Raw genomic sequence first — 12,300 nt, 5'->3', positions numbered from 1 at the left:
GATTTCCGGAAAACTGAGGAAAAAGCAAATAGTGTCTCTAAGAGACGAAAATGGAAAAATAGTTCTAGAAGAAGAGAATAAAGCACAGATTTTGATAAAATATGTAACAGAACTTTTCAATGATACTAGACAGAAGCCTATAAATATAAAAGATAACATTCAAGGACCAGCAATCATGAAATGCGAAATAGAGAATGCTATACGAACAAGTAAAACAGGAAAAGCCAGTGGACCAGATGGTGTGCAAACAGAATTTTTAAAATTAATAGAACCAGATAACATCAAACTTCTTGAAAAACTATTTAATGAAATATATGAAAGTGATGAATTTCCATCAGATTGACTCAAATCTACATTTATCACTATCCCAAAGAAACCCAAAGCGAATTCCTGTGGTGACTTCCGACTTATTAGTCTAATGAGCCAAACATTAAAAATATTTTTGAAAGTAATTCAGAATCGCATTTATAGAAAAAGTGAAGAAACTCTAAGTGAAACACAATTCGGCTTTCGGAATGGTTTTGGTACTAGAGAGGCCCTTTTCTATACCCAAATATTGATACAAAAATGCATAGAAAAACAGAAATCTGTCTTTATGTGTTTCATAGATTTTGAAAAAGCATTCGACAAAGTCAGACACACTAACTTAATAGAAGTCCTTCAACAAATATGGCTAGACAAACAAGACATAAGACTAATAACAAATCTGTATTGGAATCAGTCAGCTACCGTTCAATTAGACAACATTACCACCAGTGATATTAACATCAAAAGAGGAGTGAGACAAGGATGTGTGCTCTCACCGCTCCTGTTCAACATATACGCAGAGGTAATCTTTAAAAAAGCATTAGAAGAATGTCCAGAGGGAATCACAATAAATGGAAAGATTGTTAACAACCTACGATATGCAGATGACACCGTGCTAATTGCAGATAACATTATGGATCTCCAAAAACTCATTGACAGAGTATACATAGAAAGCCAAAGAATGGGAATAAATATAAACATCAACAAGACAAAATACATGATCATCAGCAAACATCCAGCCTCATCAATGAAACTGACACTCAATGGGAAAAATATTGATCAAGTGTCAAGATATAAATATCTTGGTTGTTGGCTTAATGAACGGTGGGATCCAGAAATAGATATAAAGACAAGGATTGAAGTTGCAAGGCAGTCCTTCATGAAAATGAGAACACTATTCTGCAATAAAGACCTAAACATGGAAGTCAGATGCCGAATGCTGAAATGTTACGTGTGGTCTATTCTGCTCTATGGAGTTGAAACATGGACATTGAAGGCGACAACCATCAAGAAAATCGAAGCCTTTGAGATGTCGCTATACAGAAGAATGCTAAAGATATCAGGGACAGAAAAAATTACCAATGAAGAGGTCTTAAAATCCATTGGCAAAGCTAAACAGCTTGTACAAATAACGAACAAGAAACGAAAAACATCATATCTTGGCCACATCATGAGAAACAGCAAATACCAACTTCTACAAACTATTTTGGTAGGAAGAATTGATGGCAAAGGAACTAGAGGAAGAAAAAGAATATCATGGTTTGACAACATCAAGACGTGGACAGGAAAGAGCAGTGCACAACTGCTCAGATTAGCACAAGACCGCAGTTTGTTCGCCAAGATGGTCGCTGACCTTCGATAGAAGATAGCACAATAAGAAGTAGTATGGAATTATTAACATTGGCTCTTTCATTGAATGAAAATAATGAAGAGCAAGGTTTATCATAGCTGCTGAAAATAATGAATATTAACATATAAAATCATTGGTTTAGAGTCCACAGCTCATAATAAAATTCCTATTCGCACAAACGCATATAGTACTTATACTGGCCTTCCTCTCCAGTAATCCATTTCCAAAAACTGATGGAGTGTTTGATTGTGTGTGTGTGTGTAAGAGAGAGGAGAGATTACTCTTAGATCTCAATCAATGACTTCTCATTTTGACGTAGGCATGGACTTATAATTTCCATCCTCTGTATTATGTTCCATGCATTGGTCTTGAGATAGTTGAAAGCTCTTAACTCAAGAGTGACTTTTATTTGTATGTCATGCACATTCCCATAGTTTTGGAAGTGTGTGTGTGTGTGTGTGTGTGTGTGTGTGTGTGTGTGTGTGTGTGTGTGTGTGTGTTAGGGTACAATGTTGCATTCTGAAAAAATCAGAATTGCTGAGAGAAATGTTTTGAGATGTGTTTTATAGGAGATCTCTATCTATCTATTAAAATTGCTCCATACAGCTTTTGATTCTGAATCTTTTATAAAATTTAATATATTCCAGTTGTGATTTAAATCGGACAATTTAAACCAGAGTTAGAAATACACCTTTGCATAATGTAAGTATTATTTCTGCAAGGATACAAAAATCAGAACTCCATGGTGGACACAGGAAGTTAAAGAGGCAGTGAAGGAAAAGAAGAAAGCATATCAAAAGTTCCTGGCAAATAAGTCAGCTTTTGCTCTTAGAGAATACAGAGACAAATGTAAGAAAGCGAAACACTGTGTAAAACTAGCTAAACAAACGTCACGGGATGACTTGGGCAAGAACATAGAAAATAAATATTAAGAAGGTGGCAAAATATTCTGGAGGTTGTTGAAGAAGCTCAGAAATAGAGGAAAGAGTGCTTAAAAAGGAGTTAGAGATGATAAATGTGACATGAAAACAGGAGAGACAGATATCCTTGAAGTATGGAGTAATTACTTCAAAAAATTGCTAAATGAAACAAGCAGTGATAGCACGGTGGTAAAAAACACTCAACAGGCATACAGTCAGGAATACATATCCATACTTGAAGTAGAAAAAGCCATCAAAGGCTTGAAATGTGGAAAGGGACAGCAGGAGTAGATGATATTCGACCAGAAATGCTGAAGTATGGTGGTATAAAAGTCTTACAGTGGCTGTACTGCATAGTTCAGAAAGCCTGGAGAGAGGGACGAATTCCCGATGATTGGAGTAGAGCTCTAATAGACCTTTATATAAAAAGGGAAATAAAACTGAATGTGAGAATTACAGAGATATTTCTCGAATGAGTGTTCCTGGCAAGATCTATGCAAGTATACTTGAGAAACAGTTGAGAAGAATTGTGGAAGAAAAGCTTGGTGAAGAACAAGCTGGATTCGGGCCAAATAGAGGCTGTCAGGATCAGATCTTCACTTTACGACAAATAGTCGAGAAAGCATGGGAATATAACAAAGATCTGTATTTAAGTTTTCTTGATCTGGAAAAGGCATATGACAAGGTGCCAAGAGAGAAGCTATTCAATATGCTACAGTTATATGGTATCAATGGAGCATTATATCAAGCAATATTTAGTCTTTATTTGAGTTGTAAGTCAGCAGTTAGAATTGAAGGAAGTATAGGAAGATGGTTTAATGTTAAATCTGGTGTGAGACAAGGATGTACATTATCCCCTCTGTTATTCATTATCTATATGGATCACATTATGAAGGAAAGTGGTATTAAACATGATATCAGAATTGGAGATGTTAATGTCAGTTAATGTTAATCTCTTTGCTTTATGTGGACGATGTTATATTTCTAAATAAATACGCTACAAGTTTACAAGATTCCCTGACTAAATTGAATAACTGTTGTAGTAGATATGGTATGAAGGTCAGCATTAAAAAGACAGACAATGAAAATAGGTAGAATTGTTGAAAATGTCAACTGTATTGTGAACGGGAAACCTGTGGAACAAGTAAAGCATTTCAGCTACTTAGGCACAATTTTTAGTGAAGATGGTAAATTAAATATGGAAATAGACAACGGAATCAACAAAGCTGGTATGGTAGGCAGTCAATTGAATAATTCATATGGAATAAGACAGAAATTAGTTAGAACACTAAATTAGCTGTATACAAGACAGTGTTCAAACCAGTTTTAACTTATGGATCTGAGAGCTGGGTCAGAAGTAAAACGCTTGATCAAAGACTAGAGACCGCAGATATGAGAGTCCTGAGAAAGATTAGGGGCACAAACAGATGGCATCAATGGCAATATCATATTAAAAATGTGGATATTAGGAAAGAACTTGACATTGCCAGCATACAGGAATGCGTTAGCAGAGCTAATCTCAGCTGGTATGGTCATTTAAACAGAATGGGCGAGGAAAGATTAGCAAAACAAGTGTTCTCTGGCAGGTTGGCAGGAAAATGACTCAGAGGAAGACCAAGATATGAGTGAATTGATACGGTACAAAGTGCCTTAGACGATAGAAATATAAGATCTGATAATGTTGGGTCTTGACAAGTTACAGACTGATTTGGAGGAAAATTGTAGATAGGAAGTTAGTAATGATGTAAATTTTTCATGTAGTACATGAAAAATTTATCATATCCTGTACACCCCTTGTGGGTACATGTCAGGAATTTGATGATGATGATAAAATATTATTTCCTTAATAGTTTTTTTACATCGTTTGAAATGTGAACAGCAAACTTGATTTACAGGATTTTTTTATTTTTATTTGTTTTAGGTTTCAAAAAATTATTAAAGATATAAATAAATGCTTTGCTACTCAGTGCACTGGACCTTGGGACAGCACTATGGTCAGTAGCTTGGAAAGAGCACTTGGAGAGTTAGAAAGGCTGTTAGAGAAATGTAAACCTGAAGATAAGGTGACACTTCGCATTCTTGGAGGAGTGACAAGTTTTATGCAGCTGCTTGGTGTGATTTGTAATTCTTCAAGAGAAAATGATACTGTTATACCTAGGAAGTAAGTATAATCTCCTGGCATCTAAGCATTTTAAAATATTTTAGTTTATAAATGGATTACGTAGAAATATAATCTGTTGAACACATCAACCTTGTACACAAATGCACACAATTGCTTAGGCACTGAATTCAGAACTTGGATTGTGCATAACATTTAAGTCCCCATAAATTAAAAAGTATGGGGATTTAAAATTATGGTTACTTGAAATATACTGCCTGCCAAATGTTCTCCTTAAAAATTCAGCATGCAAATTACATAAGAATAGAAATTATCTTCAATGTTTTATTCAGACTCAGCCACTGAGTCTCCACTGTTTGATTCTTGCTTTCAGAACTCTTTCATTTCATTTTTCATTTGTATAATCTGAAATGTTCATTGCACCAATTATATGTCAAATAAAAAAATAAAAACTTTAGTAAAATTCTTGTTGATTTGCTCTCTCTCTAATATTCTGAATTAGCTTGTTCTTTCCTAAATTACCCTTCAACATTTCATGTTATTGTAATAATATTACAATACTCTTATTATATTTATTATATATTATGTGTATGTACTTGGATATTATTATATATTTTATTACTTATTATCAAACCGTCCAACTGCGCCTATATGTGCTTTTTCCTATCAGTCATATTTACCTAGTTTGTAGACTTTGCTTGAGCTAGTTAAATCTCTCTTAATCCTCTCTGGCTAAAATTTAACCCCCCCCCTCAAGGTCATAAGTATGCTATCTTTCACGTGTACGTAGTCAAAACTCAGGAAGTGCTTCGGGCTGGAACTAATTCCTTTGTCTATCTTGCTTACTCTTTCTTGCACTGATCTTTAAAAAGTTATTTGTTTTTTGACTGCGCCATTAAAGATTGCATAGAGGAATTGTACATCTTTCCCATACATGCAAGAGAAATATCCAGCTCAACACGGAAGTAGCTCTAAAGTTTAATCCTAATTCAAGCTATGTTTAAACTTAATATCAGTCAGTCGTGGCTATTCTATCTTCAGAACACACAGGTTCTATTTTTATGAGACAGTGCATTGGTAAGGCAGAATCAGGCAAGCTATTAACAAACAAAACAGTTTATTCATTCTAAGTCAAGGCAATTACAAAGATTAAATCTACACACACATCAAAATGTCTATCTCTGATTAACTCAGCTAAATAACATTGGAGACAAAGAAAAGCACGTGTCTGGTTCTCCACTCAATTAGATTAGCATTTCTCTCTTAAACTTAATGACAAAGACAATCTATATACATTCATAACAATCAGACACATGGATAGACCTTTTTACACATTCTAACTTGATTTAACTCGGGCAACAAAAAAACGAACTAGGCATAAATAAAACTTTACAATCAATTTCCCTTTTATCACATAACGTTTGCAAATTTCTCTGAACTCTGTAAACAATTAGTTCACAATTAATTATAAGTGCAGCTTTCCGACTTCGCAAATGTTCTTTATGGCAACGAACTATGGGATCAGCATTCCTAGCCTTAATTTTCACAATCTAGGAAAGTTCTCCAAAATTCTTACTCGTAACCTTGTTAGCTAGTTCAGTACACTCGATCCTAGAGATCAACAAACATGTTCCTCTTCCTTCAGGTGAAAATCACACTTGGACACTAGTTCATGGCAACGATGATACAGCATACCTGGAGATCTTAAAGAAACTTCGCAGTGGGACCTGGAATAGACCGTCACTGCTTTTATGAACCTCCTATCATTGTCAGGCTTCTGCCTGGCAGGATGTAACTCCCCCGTCCTTAGAGCTGCTGGACACAGGAACCTCTTCGAAGCAAGAGCCGGGAACAGTCTTTGATCCCCTCAATTTCTCCCTTTTATCCTACTCTCCTGACTTTGGAACAGCCTCAGAGTAAACCACCCAGATTTTCTTGGAGGGGCTTTCTCTGCCACCCCGTGTCGCTGTGTTCTGTCAGAAAAACCAACTTCGTTGACCTTCGCAATTCTCGCTAGTTTCGGGTTTACATGTTTAATCCTGTCTGAGCTATTTCTTTGTGTACATTTCACTCTTAAATATTTTAACAATTTACTCTAATATTTTACTAGCTTTAATACAGCAAAAAAATTGAATTAAATGTTAATTCAATTACAAGTACTTTGCATAATTAGTTATTTCCAAGTAAAATCGGTATAGAAAAATTCATCATCTCAAATTCCTGTCATGTACCCTCAAGGGGTGTACAGGATATGATAGTACTACATGAAAAAAATTACATTATTACTAACTTCCTATATACAATTTTCTTCCAAATCAGTCTGTTACTTGTCAAGACTCCAACATTACCAGATCTTATATTTCTATCATCTAAGGCACTTTGTACCGTATCAATCCACCTATATCTTGGTCTTCCTCTGGGTTGTTTTCCTGCCAACTTGGCAGAGAACACTTGTTTTGCTAATCTTTCCTCGCTCATTCTGTTTAAGTGACTATACCACCTGCGATTAGCTCTGCTAATGCATTCCTGGATGCTGACAATGTCAAGTTCTTTCCTAATATTCTCGTTTTTAATATGATATTGCCATTGATGCCATCTGTTCACGCCTCTAATCTTTCTCAGAACTCATATCTGCAGTCTCTAGTCTTTGGTCAAGTGTTTTACTTCTGACCCAGCTCTCAGATCCATAAGTTAAAACTGGTTTGAACACTGTCTTGTATACAACTAATTTCTCTCTTATTCCACATGAATTTATTCAATTGACTTCCTACCATACCAGCTTTGTTGATTCTATTGTCTATTTCCGTATTTAATTTACCATCTTCACTAAAAATTGTGCCTAAGTAGCTGAAATGTTTAACTTGTTCCACAGGTTCTCCATTCACAACACAGTTGACATTTTCAGTGATTCTGCCTATTTTCATTGTCTTTGTCTTTTTATTGCTGACCTTCATACCATATCTATTACAACAATCATTCAATTTAGTCAGGGAATCTTGCAGATTTGTAGCGGATTTATTTAGAAGTATAACATCATCTGCATAAAGCAGAGCTGACATTAACATCTCCAATTTTGATATCCTGTTTAATACCACTTTCCTTCATAATGTGATCCATATAGATAATGAATAACAGAGGGGATAATGTACATCCTTGTCTCACACCAGATTTAACATTAAACCATCTTCCTGTACTTCCTTCAATTCTAACTGCTGACTTACAACTCAAATAAAGACTAAGTATTGCTTGATATAATGCCCCATTGACACCATATAACTGTAGCGTATTGAATAGCTTCTCTCTTCGCACCTTGTCATATGCCTTTTCCAAATCGACAAAACTTAAATACAGATCTTTGTTATATTCCCATGATTTCTCCACTATTTGTCGTAAAGTGAAGATCTGATCCTGACAGCTTCTATTTGACCTGAATCCAGCTTGTTTTTCACGAAGCTTTTCTTCCACAATTCTTCTCAACCGTTTCTCAAGTATACTTGCATATATCTTATCAGGAACACTCAATAGGAATATACCTCTGTAATTCTCACATTCAGTTTTATTTCCGTTTTTATATATGGGTACTATGAGAGCTCTACTCCAATCATCTGGAATCCGTCCCTCTGTCCGGGCATTCTGAACTATGCAGTGCAGCCATTGTAAGACTTTTATGCCACCATACTTCAGCATTTCTGGTCGAATATCATCTACTCCTGCTGCCTTTCCACATTTCAAGCCTTTGATGGCTTTTTCTACTTAAAGTATCGATATGTATTCCTGACTGTCTGCCTGGTCAATGTTTTTTACCATTGTGCTCTCATCAATGCTTGTTTCATTTAGCAAATTTTCAAAGTAATTACTCCATACTTCAAGGATATCTTTTTCTCTCCTTTTCATTTCACCTTTATCATCTCTAACTCCTTTTATAGCACTCTTTCCTCCATTCCTAAGCTTCTTCAACAACCTCCAGAATATTTTGTCACCTCCTTGATATTTATTTTCTATGTTCTTGCCAAAGTCCTCCCATGACTTTTGTTTAGCTAGTTTTATACAGTGTTTAGCTCTCTTACATTTGTCTCTGTATTCTCTAAGAACACAAGCAGACTTATTTGCCAGGAACTTTTGATATGCTTTCTTCTTTTCCTTCACTGCCTCTTTAACTTCCTGTGTCCACCATGGAGTTCTAATTTTTCTATCCTTGCAGACAACTTCACCACATGCGTCTCTGGCTGAATCAATCAGGGTTTTCTTCAAGGCTTGCAACTGAATCTCCAAGGTTTGATTCCTGTTCTCAAACTCTTTCATTTTTCCTTCAATAATCTTTATGTATTTTAGTCTACAGTTAACATCTGAGAGCTGGTCAACTTTTATTCGCTGTAAAACTTTCTTACATGTCATTCTTTTCAATATGAAATTCAATTTTATCCTGCTCAAGACTAAATAGTGATCACTTCCAATTTCAAATCCTCTGTACACTCTGGTGTCCTGCACCAGGGAGAAAACATCACTATCAACAATAACATAGTCAATGAGACTTTTCTTATTCCTTGCCTCTTCTCTCCATGTGAATTTGTGCACATTTTTATGTTATAACATGGTGTTTAATAACCAGTCCATGTCCTGAGCAAAAATCCAACAGGTATTTGCCATTATTATTAGCTTTGCTCTTTTCTCCAAATTTTCCCAAAACATTTTTGTATATCTGACAATCACTTCCTACCCTGTTATTTAGATCCCCAACAAGGACCAACTTTTCCTTTTTCATTGTGTCAGTTGCTTTTTCTGAAGTATCAAAAAATTCCTCCACTTCTACCTTAGTAGAACCTTCTGTGGGACCATAGGCACAAATAAGTCTCATTGACCAGTTCCCCATTCTCATATTTGCCCACATTACTCTACTTGAGACTGCCATTCAAGAAGATTAGCCTCGTATTTTGTGTTGAATACTATGGCTACCCCTTCTTTTCCTTGATTGTCATTGCCTGAATATAACATTTTGTATTTATTGCTCAGAAAGATCTCACCAGTTTTTGTCTTTTTTGTTTCACTCACCCCTATTATGTCAATCTGGTACTTATCTAATTCCTCAGCTAGCTCCATTTCTTTGCTATTCAGGCTTCTTATGTTGATAGTACCAATCTTTAACTCTGGTGATGTTGAGTTGGGGTTTGTTTTCAGATTTGTTCCAGTAGCTGACTTTTCGCTGTTCTCCCTGGTTCCCTGGCGAAAACAACAGGGACCTTGTTTAACTGGGGGACGCCCCAGACGGCATGAAATTTTATCAGGTTGTACCATCATTTTTTATTTTGGTTTAACCCATAAGAATACAATTTGGTGTCGGCTAAATCCCAAATTGCCAGCCCATCCTTGGTCGTTTAGTATCCAATAGATGCCCAACAGGGTGCACCTCGAGAAGGTGAGGATTGGACAATAGGTCAGAAGCCCTGGTCGGTTTTCCGCATTCCTTTAAAGGCTATGTGGAGGTCTCCTCTCAGTTATACAGCTTTGACCCTTAAGCACCCCTATAGAAAAATTTTGTTCTAATTTTTCTTCATACCAGATTTTATATTATCCTCTTTTTAAGCATACAAACCTGCTTTCATAAATCTTTCTATCATTATGCCATTCAGTATGGCATAATTCTCTATAATTCACAAATTTACTGTGTGAATTATACAGAAATTGAGTAAATACTCGATATCTACATATTTGAATATTTGCTGTCAAATACCATCTAAACAGCTATTTTATGCATTTCAGGTTTCCTATAGATTTTTATGCATCCAATATTGAAAAACAGTCATATCTCATAGCAAAAACACAGTTTTAACAAACTCATAACCAAAATCGCATAAGGAACATTGTTATTCTAAAGTAAATTCAATATAGAAAACCACTCCTGTGGTCCCTACAAGTTTGCCATAGTTAGTCAACTGTATTCTTAGGATTATGTCTTTCTTGAATATTTTCTGCTATAGTTCTATTTCTAGTTAACTCATTTAACAATTGTTTCAAAATAATTATTTCAGTCTGCTTTTATGTTATCTTTATAATGACATATTCTAGTGTAATACTATTTTCTTCACTCTAAGGTTTCTTACATTTTCTCCATATTACCTGAGATTACATATTAATTAACTTGCAAGGAATTTTATCAGCTTTCATCATTATAAATTGTAGAGGTCAAAAGAATAGCCTTTTCTTTTGAATTATGAAAGTTATATGTCATTTACCTTTACTTATCTATGATGATGCTAGTTGAAATTAATAGTGATATACAAGCAGAGTAAGATTTTTTATGTAAATCCACACATATACAAAAAAAAAAAAAAAAAAAAAACTATCACAGGTGGGGTAAGATAAGGGTTAGATAATCTGGAAACTCTGTTTAGACTAGTCTTTAAAGGTACCTGTGGCATAACTGTATACAACAAATTACCCGATAACCACAGTAATTAACTTTAATGAAATGAAAGTACAGATATTTCATACTGAAAATAAGAGTACATCATCAGTACATATCTATCTATCCCAATGGTTTTAACAGGCCTTTAAGGCCCACAACCTTCCAAGCATGCTTGGATTTCATAACCGAAATACAAGGATAGAATGGTTACTCCTATGCCTCAAGGTATTCTTGGCTGTATCCCTGTGTGTTCAAGGGGCCGGTTTGCCTACTTGCGGGATGAAAAACACCAGATAAACTGGCGGAAAAAACCCTACTGCCCGCGCCCAAGACCGGCTAACTTGGCTATGGCTGAGGAAGATCCTTCAGCTCCTCACGTCTCCGACGGGAATCGAACCTAGGACACTCCTTCCCCAGGCATATGGTTGCGAAGCGCAAAGCCACTAGGCTAACCGCGCGGACATCATCAGTACATAGCAACAAGCAAATCAGAGAAATGGGAATACAAGATACATACAACAATTGGTTTACCAATTAAAAACAGTTGCCCCATGCTAGAAATTAATATGGTAATAAAAAATGTTATAGTTTGATGTTTACATAAAATGAGAATCTCCCAAACTTTTGAGAGAGAGACAATTGTTCCAATAAGGTTTGGCCGATGTAAAAGGGCTTCACAACTTTCTTTGAAAAGTCGTTCATATTTAGAACTGCTTCTATGGAGAAGATGACCTTCATCACACCATATACTGTGTTTAGTGTCATTACTATGTTGTGCCAGACCAAACTTTTGATGTTTCACGTATTCAATGTAATATTCATGTTCATTAATTCTTTTTTTCCACAGAATGGTTTGTCTGACCAAAGCATGTCAAATTACATTCACAAGGTATCTGGAAAACACCAACTAATGATAGAGGTGACAGTTTGTCTTTTGTAGATAACAAATGAAATTTTGTTGATAGGAAAATATGTGAGAATAAAGTGATACTTCAAAATTTTACCAATAGGTTCAGAGATACCAGAAATATAAGGGATTGAAACCCTGTAGTCTGTTTAGAGAGTGAACGTAGAATTTTTCTTATCACTTCTAATCTTAAGTAAGCAAAGCAGTGATTGACACCAAGTAATTTTATATATATATATATTGCTCCCACCCACAAAAAGTTATTTGTAAACTTATAAAACACTGCTCTAGAGA

General features: G+C 35.4%; 1 protein-coding gene across 2 annotated transcripts in view; it reads left to right on the top strand.

Annotated features, from left to right (window-relative positions):
• Positions 1-12,300, top strand: part of ssp3 (SCAPER domain-containing protein short spindle 3) — a 460,137-nt gene that overhangs the window by 315,985 nt on the left and 131,852 nt on the right. For both annotated transcript variants that reach the window (XM_090403385.1, XM_090403386.1), the window contains one exon: positions 4,499-4,738. In XM_090403385.1, coding sequence (XP_090259511.1) covers positions 4,499-4,738 — 240 coding nt within the window. The remainder of the gene's footprint in view (positions 1-4,498; positions 4,739-12,300) is intronic.

Source organism: Typopeltis vanoorti, chromosome 14, assembly GCF_054136105.1.
Source record: "Typopeltis vanoorti isolate ZY-2024b chromosome 14, IOZ_Tvanoo_1.0, whole genome shotgun sequence".
Classification (NCBI taxonomy): domain Eukaryota; kingdom Metazoa; phylum Arthropoda; class Arachnida; order Uropygi; family Thelyphonidae; genus Typopeltis; species Typopeltis vanoorti.
The sequence above is the reverse complement of the archived record's forward strand: the minus strand, read 5'-3'. Positions and strand labels throughout refer to the sequence as shown.